At 36.7% G+C, this 14,774-nt stretch overlaps 1 protein-coding gene across 1 annotated transcript in view; it reads right to left on the bottom strand.

Annotated features, from left to right (window-relative positions):
- Positions 1 to 584: 584 nt before the first annotated feature.
- Positions 585 to 14,774, bottom strand: part of LOC141673605 (uncharacterized) — a 70,345-nt gene continuing 56,155 nt past the window's right edge. The window contains exon 2 of the mRNA XM_074480358.1: positions 585 to 1,062. Within this exon, the coding sequence (XP_074336459.1) occupies positions 585 to 1,062 (478 nt within the window). The remainder of the gene's footprint in view (positions 1,063 to 14,774) is intronic.

Here is a 14,774-nt window from a genome sequence, read left to right as displayed (position 1 = left end):
GATTTCGTAGAAAGATAGTGCAATATTGATCAACAAGATATGTAAAAAATGGAAGAATTATGTTCAAATCTTACTAAAAATACTTTACACATGAAAGATCAAATATCGATTTCACATTACTATAAATTAGGTGAAAATAAGGCAATTTTGAATATATTATTTCTGATATTTGAACAATCCTATAAATTAAATTCATACAATAAAGTAAAGATTAGGAAGTTAAGTGATACATATCCACTCTATAAATTTGTAAGATATTCTTTAACAAAAGTTGTTATTAGAGATAAATGTAAATTGTACAGTTACTGATTTTGATTATCTTTGCTCGGAAAATTGTAGAAAACTTCTTCAAAAATTACATTAGCCGTTACATTTGTATATCCTCCACTATCACTGTCAATCAGAATATGTAAGCCTGAAGGAGAAGTAACTCTCGATACAACAACATAAAGTTGTCTATGTGTAAATACGGATGTCGGCAAATAAAGTCCAACTTTATGAAGCGATTGTCCCTGACTCTTATTAATCGTCATAGCATAACACAACTGGACTAGAAATTGAACTCTTTTGAACTCAAATGGCCATTACGTATCTGACGGTTCCATTTCTATCCTTGGAATAATGTGAGTTGTTCCAACTTGAGAACCAGTAAGTATATCGCATACTGTACTATTGGGCAAACACCTGTTGACAATCATTCTTGTTCCATTAAAAAGTCTCATTATCTGTTTGAGGTTTCTCATGGGCATAATCACGCATCCTTCTTTAATTTTCAAATAATGTTTTGGCAGGCAAGGCATATTAATGGAATTTAAGTATTCAATGGGAAAAGCAGAACCAAAATCATTGTTATCACCTTCACTGTCTACCAAGGAATCTTGACTAAAATATGAGTGCTCCTTTCCTGGAACCTGATCAAGAATGTATGAATTTATATCACCCACAATGGCATTCATTGGAGTAAGAATTGATTTTTCCCTCAAGTAGTCAGCATTCTTTATGTTCTTTGCAAGATCAGGATACACTACGTCAACAACAGCCTTGAGTGGGTTCTCTCTTTCTCTAATCAGAAATTTATCCAGAATTTCTACTTTCGGATCACTGATCTTGTTAGGTCACACACACTGTAGAAGGGGGTTGAATACAGTGTCTAGTACAATCAAATTGAATTAAGAACACAAGTATGAAACACAGAATAATCTTATTAATAAAATAGTATTACAATGGAACCATTCTCTCTCAGTGATGAACAAATTTCCAAGAGCTGCTAGGGTTACAAAGAATAATATTCTCGATTAAGATAACACTTATAGTGTAAACCCTATGCTGTGTTTATATAGACACACAGTTACAAGATAATCTTCTAATTGATATCGAACATAAGTCTGCATCCTAAAATATATCAACTAGTTATCTTTTCTTCCAAGTATTCTATTCTTCATAGAATTCTTCTCCATGCATATCTCTTCTTGTGTTTGCCTTAATCTTCTTTCCTTCAATCAGTCGTCTTCCTTATCTGAATGTCTTCTTAAGTCCTGATATTATCTCCTGATAAATATCTTCTGATATCTTAAGTTCTGATAACTTAAGTTCTGATATCTTAAGTTCTGACTTCAGTATAAGTACTGATTTCCAGTTAAGTCCTGATTTGTCCTGTTAGTTAAGATCTGAAAACTAAACATAAATCATTATTAGACATGGCATCACAAATATATCTAACAATCTCCCCCAACTTGTAAATTAGCACAAAATACAAGTTCAATAGATATTTGATTATGTCAAAAACATTAAGTACAAATGCATATGAGAATTTAACTAAGTAACTACAACTCACAGTCTTTATAGCTTTTACCATCTTTAAAGTCTGATATCATCTTTAACCTGTATAACCTTCAGAATTTAAAAGTTGCAGTCCTTGACTTGGCTTCAGTGTGTAATCTCTCTAATGTCAGGAGTTGTTCTGAGATAGTTCCTTAACAAACTTCTCTCAGCATATTCAAGTTCATTCTTCATCCTCCTTTTTGAATCTTTAAGTTCAACTGTATCTTCACCTGTTTGAAAGATAGCAGCCCTGAGATCATTTATTTTTGCTTTCCTTATATCCTGATCTAGTCTGATGACATAGGCTTTATCAGACTCTAGATTGAATTCAGGACCTTTAATACTAAGAAATGTAGTGATGATTTTGGCGGTATTAGGCTTCATCTCAACTATATCACCATCATGAGCTCTGTACCTAGGATAGTATGGCCTGTCAGACTTTACAGAGTAAAGTTTCTTCTGCCTTTGAATATCAGATTTGAAGTAACTGACAGCACCTTCTGTTGACCTGTTTTTCACTTGAAGTAGAAATAGCACATGTTGCAATTCTTTAAAGTACTTCAAACGAATAGTATTCTTTCTAATCTGGAATACCCTCCCATCTTCATGAAGTATAGCATGACATCTTCCTTTAATACAGAGTGGTAAACCATTTGTACAGACTCCAGTTGATTCAATCTTTTAGGAGTTATTCCTACTCCTGCTTCACTCAAAGAAGTTGGATCAGAGGTAGTATTATTTACCCTCTTTTCTTTAGAACTACCCAATCCTGATTTATCTCTAGCTTCCTTTCCTCTAATAACTCTTGCTTCAAAACCACTTGATATAGTCTTCAAAAGTTGTGTAGATCGTTGAGCTTTAGTAAACCCAGGTAGTAGAATTTTTGAAGGTTTAACATGAGCAATGTTAGAGGTTTCCTTTCCTTTATCTTCTGATATCAAGCCAACTTGAGCTCTGTCAGAGGTTGCTTGCTTCATTGTAATATCAGAATTTACTAAGTCCTGATCTTGAACAACATGAGCTATGTCAGAGGTTGTTTGAATATTCTTTTTCTCCAAAATCAGACTAGTATCTTCATCAGATTTTGCTTCCAGATCCATGATTGGCATATATACCTTTACAGGTTCATCAACTTTAGCTTTGCCCTTGGATCTAGGATCAACTTCCACCTGTGATTTGGCTTTGAATTCAGATTTGATTGCCTCAGAGTTTTTTTTCTCTTTAATCACAATGCCCTTAGGCTTAGGTGGTTTCTTTGCAATAACTTGAGCTTTAGACTTTGATTTGACATTTTCTGCTTTAAGTTTGGCTTCTTCTTTCTTCAGACTTTCAAAGTCCATTCCTGGATTGTCTTTGAGAAATAGTCTTTTTGAAATTTCTTCATCCTGCTTCTGTAACTTGGGGTCTTGATAGTAGACTGATGTTTCCTTCCCCTTAAGCTTCAGTTTCTGCATAAACTTCTGTGATTCTTGACTTTCACCGTGTATCAGAACATCAGGCTTAGTCAGAACTTGCTTATCAGAACTTATTCTTCTATCAGCATCAAAACTTAATTTCTGAGGTAAAAGTTCCTGTTTTCCTGAATGCAGAGCCTTTGCCTTGACCATGACCTCTACCCCTTTCAGAGTTTCCCTGGTCATCATTTCCATCATCCTTTTTCTTCAGTGCTAAATCAGATTTGCATTTGGACTTAATCACTTTCTCCCCCTTTTTGGCATCATCAGGTAATAGGAGAGAGAGAAGTAATTCCACTGAAGATTGGATTTCATTTAGTTGAATTTGCTGAGAAGCTTGATTCTTCAGTTTTTATTCCCAAGGAACTAACAATGAGATTTACAGAAGGGGGGTTGAATGTAAATCTCAAAACTTTTCCAAGTTTTGAGCAGTTTCAAAGGCTAAGTGTTTTGATGAACAGTTGTGTGTGAATTTCTTTGAGCAGGTGCAGACATATATATATTCAAGACACAAATGTAAAGAACACAAAGTCTTCAAAAACTTTTCTGGTGGATTTGTTATTCCACCGGAGATGTGTATTTCAAAAAATCTGTGATTCAAAGAATTGATCACAGCTGCGTCCTAGTACAAACTAGATGATTTTCTCTCTGGATTTTTCTAAATAGCTCTGGAAAAATTCACTCTCTAATTACTCGCTGCAACTTGGTTTATATATCACCAAGTTTACAAGTGAAGACAAAAGTACAAATATAATTAAAAAGGTTCTTCACATGTTTCTTCTTCATTTCTCTATCCAATGCAATCTAGGATAATCTGTGAATCTTTGAATACTTCCTTGTTTGCATTAGAACAGAAATGCTGCATTTTCTTGATTCCTCCAAGAGGCTACCACTACCACATTTCAATTGTCTCTGTCAACCCATGTGCCTCTGTCAGCTTATGAATTATCACTGTCAACTGCTATTGAACTGAGCATCCGTTGAAGCTTTCATCCGTTGATGGCTTTATCCGTTGATGCACTCATCCGTTGATGCTTTATCAGTTGAAGCTTTATCCGTTGATGCACTCATCCGTTGATGAATGTTATCCGTTGAAGCTTTAGAGACATCCGTTGAAGCTTTGTTTCTCATCCGTTGAAGGCCTTTAATTTATCAGTTTATACTACTTCATTTATACAAAATTACAAGGCATGAAATATTTACAATTAGCCCTCCTATCTGCATATCCACTAGTAGTCAACATGACTTATAATTTCCCATAACATCTAAGAATTATAACTTAAATACAGAAACTGAAATGTGCTACAATACTAAACTTATTTCTAAGTAAAGCTACTCCATCAACGGATAGTCAGAATGGTCTTATCCGTTGAGGTTACAAACACTAGATTTCTACTCAAGTGTTTTGTTTAACTTATCTTCAAACTAATACACATATTCCTAACAATCTCCCCCTATTTATGTCTACTAGAATTGTAGGCATAAATTTGGGTTTAACTTGATGATAATAAAACACTTAACAAATATATGAACTGAAATCAAGTAGAAATTCAAAAGTGCTGCAAAAGTGTATGTACTGAGATAGAATTGAAGAATTACATTATTTCCAAGGATGCTCCTTTAGGCTGAGCAAATTATTTTCTTTTCCTTTGATCCCTTGTTTTCTTCCCTAGCCTCTTGTCCTTTTCCTCTACTTGGAGTTGGAGTTGTCTGAATTCAGCTTCATCTTCTTCACTGATGTCCAACTTAGATTGCATGTCCTTGAGAGTTTCATTACTGGCAATTTTAAGTTGGTCTTCAAGTCTGAAAAATCTTCTGACTCCTTTATTGTCTCTGAACTCCATCAACCAATGAGGTGATTTATGAATTTTAATTCCATGCTCAGGTATGAGTAATGTTCTAGGCAAGGAATTAGACTCCCACCAAGTTTTCCTTATGCTGGCAATCTTGTTGAGAATCTCAGTTTTGGCAGTCCTGGTAAATCCAGAATCCCTTTTGATAGCTGAGTAGACTCTAACCAAGGTAGAATAGCCTTCATTCCGAATTCTTTGAAGAGGCCAAGTCCTTTCCTCACTTCCTTTATACTTGAACACTAGCCTTTCTGGGAGTTGTTTGTATGCACTTATTCCCCTTACTTCCTCTAGCTCATCCAGATAGAGTTCAATATCTGTAAACTCTTTTATGTCACAAATGTGAACATAATCATCCTTTGAGGCTTGTGGCTTAGGCTTAGGTTTATATTTCTGAGTGAATTTACTTGAGGTTGGGGGAGGTGTTGATTTGGATTTTCTTTTCAGTTTCTTTTGTGGTGGAGAGGTAGTTAGGAAGGTAGGCAAGTTGATGGTGTCCCAATCAATAGGTTCCTCTTTAGGGATGATTGGTTCACCATGGACATTTATACTAGGATCAGCAACAAAAGGTTCAGGAATGGAAGGTAGTGGTTTAGATTTTGATTGGGTTTCCACAGTGTCATCTCCACTCTTCCTTTTTGCATTGGCCTTCTTTCTGTTCCCTTTCTGCCATTCCTTTCTTTCCTCCACACTTTCACCAACCACATTCCCCATATCCACATTTCTGCTTTCAATCTTGTATTCTTCACTCTTGTCTTCAATCTTCTTCTTTTCTTCAGTCTGACTTGACTTTAACTGTTTTTCAAGCTTTGCTTGTGCTCTTTTGTCATCCTTCAGCTTTTTAGCTTCTTCCTTTAACCTCATGGTTTCTTCCCTCTTGGCTTTTGAGAATTTAGGATGTCCTTGCATCACACAGATACTCTTTCCCTCTCTATAAATGATAGCCATATTCATTCTTTCCACTACATCATTGGTCTCTTTGTGCTTTATGATGCTACCACCCAAAACTTTGTCTTCATCAGGTTTTAGAAGAGGAAAATCCACTTCTTTTGGTTGACCAAAGTTTAAAGGGTTCTTTGTAGAGTCCCTGTTAAATCTAGTGGATGGCTTGAGTACCATGGGTTTCAAATTCCTGAAAGAAGTTTCTCCAACCTTATTCCTCCTTACTGGCTTGTGCTCCATAATGATTGGCTCAACCTTTGTGCTATATTTCACAGATAATGATTTTGAAGTTATAGAGCCAAACACCTGTTGCATCCTTTCATCAATTGTTCTCCTTTGCTCCTTCACCTTCATCTCAGCTGCTGCTAGCTGGATTAGATCAATTCCATCAAGCTTTCCTTTGATTTAAAGTGTTGGAGAAGTAGTGATGGCAGGAACTAGCACTTTGGATATTTGAATGTTTGTAGATGGCTCCCCTCCCCCTTCCACTTTATTCTCCCCCTTTTTGTTATCATCAAGGAGAGGAGTCAAGCCTTGTGCTTTAGCCAGTTGCATTAGAAGACTTGTTTGAGACTGTTGATTTTGAAGAATGGTGACCACAGAGTTTTCAATGACTTGAACTCTGTCCTCCAACTTGGCCAGCCGCTTTTCAACATCTGATTCTCTTCTCTGTCTCAGTAACAAGTCCTGCATGGTACCACAGGGCATGATTGAATCCAGCTTCTCAGAATTGTAGGACTTCAAGTCAGCTATATCCCTCTTGAGTTTATCCATACTCAGATTCTGTCTTAATTGCTGTAGCTTCATGAGATGTAGATAATCTAGGTGGGCTTGAAGAAGAGCCTTGGTACCAGCATTGGAGGTGTTCTGAATGGCTTTTTGGATAGACATGATTTGTTTGACTAAGGATACATTGAATTGTCCTGGTGTTGACTCATTTGTCAATGCCCATTCAGGTAAATCTGGAATAGAACTTGGGCCTTCATCTCCCCCTAAGTTCATGCTTCCATCAAATGAAACAGAGTCATCATCATTAGAATTTACTCCAAATTCTTCAAATGGTACACCAACTGTAGAAGGCATCAAGTTGACATCAACTTTATCCCTTTGTAGAGATTCTGAAGTATGTACTAGATTTAAAGTCTTTTCTGCCTCCTCATTGCCCTGAGTAGCCAACAATTGATAGGCTGACACAGGATGAGTAAAAGTGTCAGCATCCAAGGAAATGTTATCAATTACAGCTTTATAATGTTGCTGAAATTGTCTTTCCTTTTCAGCATCATCAACAATCATTGACTCATTAGCAATGGCTGGATCCGCCCTTATACCATCTGTACCTGCTTTTCTCTCAATTTCTCTCTTTTCTTGCATCAGGGGCTCCCCCTGGCTCACACTCCTCACACCCTCACCTTCACCTACTAAGGTGGCACTCCTCTCACTTTTTTTTGCCATGCTGGAAGAAATAGCATGCATATTTAGACTCTCAAGCTCTCCTTTTGCCTGGGAGCAACCCAGCCTCTCACTCAAATTTTCACTCCCTTCCCGCAATCCTAGAAGTGATTGTACAGTAACCATGTCTTCTACACTAGGAATTGATTCAGTTATTTGTGTAGAGACTATCAACAGATAGGGAGTATCTGTTGAAGTAGGAACTGATGGTATCAACGGATAACTGTTGTTAAGCTTATCCGTCGAAGAACAACCACTTGTCAACGGATGAGGAATATCCTTTGAAGAAGGAAAAGAAGTAGAAATTGAAAGTGACATAATTGTTAAATCTGTGTGGATTGATTTTAATTTAGGTGACACAGATTCTTCAACTAAGTCTGAAAGTATTGGCTGATGATCCAACAAATCATCTAAAAGATGATGATCACCAGTATTTGAGTGGGGCTCCTCCCTGAGTTGTAAAGAGGGAGAATCAGGAATTGATGTGAATATCATGTCCACATCTAGAGATGGTGATGGATAATTTGGTGATTGATGTGTGTCAATTTTGAGAGAATGGGGCTGTGACTCCATATTTGTTGGAGTCACATCAAGCTGAATTGGAGAAGGCATAGATACAGGTGGGTGTATCTGTGCAGTGTGTGCACCCTATGTGGAAACTAAGGTTTTGACCCTCTTTCTTCTTGTAAAGGCTTTTACAGGTGAGTGTGTGGCTTCAGTGTCCCTCCCTCTTTTGTTCTGTGTCCCTGGTTGGGGACTATTTTCAATAGCTGCACCCTTTTGGGAGGATGCAACTAGGGATGAGTTTGAATCCTTTTCAACCACCACAGTCTTTTGAGAAACTATGGCTTGGCTAGCTGGGGTACCACTCACCTCTCCTACCTTATCCTGGGGAGTTTCTTGATGTTCACCCCTCCCCTCACCACTCACACCCTGTTCACTCTCCTCAGGGTTTATGGTAGTTGTTACAACTGTTGTCTTTTGAGAAACAACAGAGGTGGCTTTCTTTGACTTTGGTTTTGAAACTTTAGATTTGGTGGCCTTGGTAGGAATCTGTTGGGACAAGGACACAGATTCCATGGCCACACTTTAAGGCAAAGAAATAATGGGGTTGGAAGTAGTGGAAGTTGAAGAAGTATTTACCTCACTTACCTGAGGTGCATTCATTATTGGTAAATATACCAATGGCACCTGATTGTTGAGGTTAATTCTCAAAAGGTCTGCAAGGACTCTTTTCTCTTGTGCCCAGCACTTGAGTTTATTACTCTCATTGGTTATGACCAAACCTTCAGCAACATGGTTAGCCAATAACATAAAGAATCTAGCATAGTAGATGTGATGAGGTCTATTAGCTTTGTTACCTAACCTGGTACCCAATTCTAGCATAACATAGTTGCTAAAATTAAAATACCTATCAGAAACTAGCATATAGAGCATATTAACAAGATATGAAGTTATTGCATCAAAATTACTAATTTTCCCAGAGAAAACCTTGATAAAGGCATCATCAAGAAAACTCCATTCTTTCCTAAGGCCTTTTCTTCTAATACTCCCTAAACTAGCAAATCAAAAGAATAGCCTATGGAATCTAACATGTTAGATACATCATTATCAGTGTGTGGTGTCATGGAATTGTTCTCAGGTAGTTTGAAACAGGACTGTATATCATCACAGTTAATACAGTAATATTTACCTTTGAGAGAGAAAGTGATGGTCATATCAGTTGGGTTGAACTCTGCAGTTGTCCAAATCTCCTCAATTACCTCACAGTAAATAGTTGGGGCTTCCAGCATTGCATAGCTTAGTTTGCAGTTTTTGATGAAGTCCATCATCTTGTGATAATCTGAGTGGGCTTCACTCTTTTCCACCAAAGCTACGAATTTTTTTTTCTCATAGACAAATCCAGACTGGGACATTATCTTTACTACTGGTGCCATTGTAGTGGGTAGAGGTTGCAGAGAAAAGTTGAGAGTTTTAGAAGAGAAAGAGAGTAAAAGCTTTTGTAAAATTGCAAAAAAAACGTAAAGTGAAAATAAGAATTCAAAGGACTTTTATACTTTCTCAAATTAAAACATAAGGAGAATGATTAAACAATATTTTTTTAAGTAAATTACAGCCGTTTGAGAATAAAGAAAACTGTATGAATTCTAAAAACTGCCTTTAATACAAATATATACAACTGTGTATATATATATATATGTATCAACGGTTAAGTAAAAGAATCAACGGTTGTGACTTACTTAAAATAACTGATGTGACACTTCAATGGATGAGGTAAACAGTTATCCGTTGAATATTAACACAGTTTTATCCGTTGAAGGATAAAATTACAAGAAATGTATTTGTCTTTCAACAGATAATGAACATCCGTTGATAGAACAATTTTGGCTTTCAACGGATAGGGAATATCCATTGATAGGATAATCTTTACTTAAAGCCAACTTTGTTCTTGCAACAAATTCATTTCGGGCTACAAAAAAATTATAATAAGGACATGAATTTATGAATAATTAAGCATACCTAGCTCACTTACTAATCTTGTGAATGTTGATTCATCAAGTGGCTTGGTAAATATGTCTGAAATCTGCTTTTCACTTGGAACAAAATGAAGTTCCACTGTACCATTCATCACATGTTCCCTTATGAAGTGGTACTTGATGTCAATGTGCTTGGTTCTTGAGTGTTGTACTGGATTTTCAGTAATGGCAGTGGCACTTGTGTTGTCACAGAATATTGGAATTTTGTCAACATTTAGCCCATAGTCAAAAAGTTGATTCCTCATCCACAGTATCTGTGCACAGCAACTACCAGCAGCAATGTACTCAGCTTCAGCTGTTGATGTAGAAACAGAATTTTGCTTCTTGCTGAACCATGACACAAGCTTATTCCCTAGAAATTGACAGGTGCCAGTTGTACTTTTCCTGTCTATTTTGCAACCTGCATAATCTGCATCTGAGTAGCCAATTAGATCAAAACCAGACTCTCTATGGTACCAAATTCCTAGATTTGAAGTCCCTTTGAGATATCTGAAAATTCTTTTAACAGCCACTAAGTGAGATTCTTTAGGGTCAGCTTGAAATCTAGCACAGAGATATGTAGAAAACATTATATCAGGTCTACTAGCATTTAAATATAGAAGTGAGCCAACCATGCCTCTATAACTTGTAATGTCCACAGACTTTTCAGCCTTGTTTAATTCAAGCTTGGTGGCAGTGGCCATGGGAGTTTTTGCAGATGAACAATCCATTAAGTCAAACTTCTTTAAAAGATCATAAATATATTTAGTTTGACTAATGAAAATTCCACCACTAACTTGTTTAACTTGTAAACAAAGAAAATAAGTTAACTCTCCCATCATGCTCATTTCATATTTACTTTGCATTAACTTAGAAAACTTTTTGCAAAGCTTATCATCTGTAGAACCAAATATAATATCATCTACATAGATTTGAACAAGTATTGTAGAGCCATTAACATTTATAAAGAAAATAGTTTTGTCAAAAGTACCTCTTGTGAAGTAATTATCTAGAAGAAATTTTGACAAAGTCTCATACCAGGCTCTAGGTGCTTGCTTTAGTCCATAGAGTGATTTCAATAGATAATACACATAGTCTGGAAAGTTTGGATCTTCAAATCCTGGAGGTTGGCTTACATAAACTTCTTCCTCCAATTCTCCATTCAGAAATACACTCTTGACATCCATTTGATAGACTTTGAAATTGGCATGGGCTGCATAGGCTAGAAAGATTCTGATGGCTTCAAGTCTTGCAACTGGAGCAAATATCTCATCAAAATCTATCCCCTCTTGTTGAGAATAGCCCTTGGCAACCAATCTAGCTTTATTCCTTATGACAATGCCATTTTCATCCATCTTGTTTCTGAATACCCATTTTGTGTCAATAGAGCTCTTGTTCTTTGGCTTGGGTACCAGCTTCCATACCTTGTTCCTCTCAAATTGGTTTAGCTCCTCTTGCATTGCTAAAATCCAATCTGGATCCAATAGAGCTTCTTCCACTCTCTTAGGTTCCTCCTGTGATAGAAAACTACTGTATAGACATTCATCTTGAGTAGCCCTTCTAGTCTGCACCTTAGATGTTGCATCATCAATGATCAATTCAAAAGGATGATTCTTGGTCCATTTCCTTTGAGGTGGTAGATTGGCTCTAGATGAGGTTGCCTCAGTATTGTCATGATGTGAGATAGAGTGTTGATTGGTTAAAACTCCCCCTGAGTTACTGATCCTTTGAAAATAACTGGGAGTTCTATCAACTGATGAAGTAAATTGATTATCCGTTGATAGACTATGATCAACGGATGATGCACTTTATCTTTCAACGGATGCTGCATTACGACTTTCAACTGATGCGGCATTTTGTGCATTATCCAAAGGCAGATTTTGAATCCTTTTTGAGGTGCCTTCTTCATCATTCTCATCTTCACTATCATCATAATATATCTCAATGTTGTCAAATTTGAGTCCTTCATGATGTCCCTCATCTGTTAGTCCATCAATCTTTTTAACATCTAACGCAACATGCACAGATTCCATAACAATGTTGGTTCTTAGATTGTAAACCCTATATGATTTTCCAGCAGAATAACCAACAAATATCCCTTCATCAGCCTTTGCATCAAATTTCCCTTTGTGATCAGGTTGATTCCTTAGAATGTAACATTTGCAACCAAAGACATGAAGAAAGTTTAAGGTTGGTTTTCTTCTCTTGAAGAATTGATAGGGAGTCATGCCTTTTTCCTGATTGATTAGAGAAATATTCTGAGTGTAACATGCACAGTTAACAGCCTCAGCCCAAAAATATGTTGGGAGTTTTGACTCTTCAAGCATTGTTCTTGCAGCTTCAATTAGTGATCTGTTCTTCCTTTCCACCACACCATTCTGTTGTGGAGTCCTTGGAGCTGAGAACTCATGCATGATCCCATTTTCTCCATAGAGCAACCTCATGGTAGAATTCCTGAACTCAGTTCCATTGTCACTCCTGATATTCCTTACTTTGAAATCTGGATGATTGTTGACTTGCTTGATGTGATTGATAATGATTTCACTAGCTTCATCCTTTGATCCAAGAAAGTAGGTCCATGAAAACTTTGAAAAATCATCTACAATCACTAGGCAATATCTTTTCCTTGAAATTGACAATACATTGACTGGTCCAAAAAGATCCATGTGTAGCAGTTGTAATGGTTCATCAATTCCTGATTCAAGCTTCTTACTGAATGATGCTCTCTTTTGCTTTCCTTTCTGACAAGCATCACACAGTCCATCCCTTAAGAATTCCACTAGAGGCATTCCTCTAACTAAGTCCTTTTTTACTAGATCATTCATTGTCTTGAAATTCAAATGGGACAGCTTCTTGTGCCATAGCCAACTTTCATCTGGACTTGCTTTGCTAAAAAGACAAGTAATTGATTCTACATCTGTAGAGTTAAAGTCAGCCAAGTATACATTCCCTTTTCTAACTCCAGTTAGAACTACTTTGTTGTCCTTCTTACTTGTGACAACACAGGCTTCAGAATTGAAGGAAACAGTATTTCCTCTATCACATAGTTGACTGATGCTCAATAGATTGTGTTTGAGACCATCAACTAATGCAACTTCATCAATGATGACATTTTCTTTTGAAATCAAGCCATATCCCATAGCGAACCCTTTGCTGTCATCTCCAAAGGTTATGCTAGGGCCAGCTCTCTCCTTGAACTCTGTGAGCAGGGTGAAATCTCCTGTCATGTGCCTTGAACAACCACTGTCCAAGTACCATAGATTCCTTCTTTTTCCCTGCACACAACAAAAACAAATCAAGTTGATTTTGGTACTCAAGTTTCCTTGGGTCCAGCCTTGTTAGTCTTTTTCCTAGACCTCATACTTCCTGCATCTTTTGACTTAGGTAACTTTGGTTCAACCTTGGTCTCTGATGTAGTTAAATGAAGTGTAGGGTTAGTCACAGAATCATTTAGCACATTTGGTTGAATTTGATAAGGCATAGATTGTGCAAACATATTATTCCATATAGGCATGTTGTATGGCATTTGAGGCATACTGAATGCAGCAAAATAAGGATTATTAACATATGGCATGTTTGCAAAATGTGCATGAGGATTCTGTTGAGACATAACAGGCATAGCATGTAGAGGTGACATAGATATGTTAGGAATTGAAGGAGTTAAAGGCATGGGAGCATTCTTAACAGACTTGCAGTTAGCAGATAGATGATTAACACTTTTACAATGCACACAACTTTTTCTAGGAGCATACTTATCAGGTGTGTAATTGTTGTGTTTGTTAATCCCTACCTTCCCATTTCTATTAGATTTCCTTTTGGTTTCCTTTTTATCCTCAACCAACTTAAGCCTATTTTTCAACTGATCTAAAGTCATGTGTCCTATATTCACCTTACTGGCATCTTTGGATGTGCTAGCTTCTTCTTTGACAAAGTTCTTGAAAGTTGAACCAAACTTCTTATTGAGATTTTTCAAATTGTTCTTTTTAGAATCACTTGCCTGTTTTAATTGATGAGCCTTCAACAGATGCTCATTTTCTTCCTTCAATGGATAACTTTCATCATCTGTTGATTCCACATCCGTTGACAATCCATCAATTAATTCTACTTCCTTTTTGTTTTTCTTCCAGGCATTCTCACAGAGTGATTCAATTCCCTGAACCTTGACAATCTGAGCACTAACATCCCTAGATGTTTTCCAGGCCTTGATTACATCTTGCTCACGTTCTAATTGTTTAGAAAGAATTTCTACTTTCTTAACAAATTCTTCTAGTTCATTCTCAACAGATAAGTATTTGATTTTAATCTTTTCAAGCTCAATTACCTTACCCTCTAACACAGCATTCCTATCACTTAAAAACAAATTATTCTCTTTAATTCTTGTGTTTTCTTTAGCTAGTGATTTAAGGGAAACACGCAAATGATATAATTCATTGGACATATCATTTATAGCTTCATTGCATTCAATTTTAGAAAGCTGAGAGAGGTCTGTAGTGATTACCTGGTTGCTTGATGAACTAGTTTCATTTTCATCAGAATTAGCCATCAGGGCTAGGTTGACATATTCCATATCATCATCTTCATTGGCTCCATCCGCTGCCCAGTCATCCTGAGTCAGAAAAGCTCTTTCCTTTTGTTTGAGCAAATCAAAATATTTCTTTTTGTAATCCACTTGCTCAAATTTCTTCTTCTCAGAAGTTGGCTTTCTGCACTCATTTACAAAGTTTCCACTTATGCCACAGTTA

Source organism: Apium graveolens, chromosome 7 (assembly GCF_009905375.1).
Source record: "Apium graveolens cultivar Ventura chromosome 7, ASM990537v1, whole genome shotgun sequence".
NCBI classification, from domain to species: domain Eukaryota; kingdom Viridiplantae; phylum Streptophyta; class Magnoliopsida; order Apiales; family Apiaceae; genus Apium; species Apium graveolens.
The sequence above is the reverse complement of the archived record's forward strand: the minus strand, read 5'-3'. Positions and strand labels throughout refer to the sequence as shown.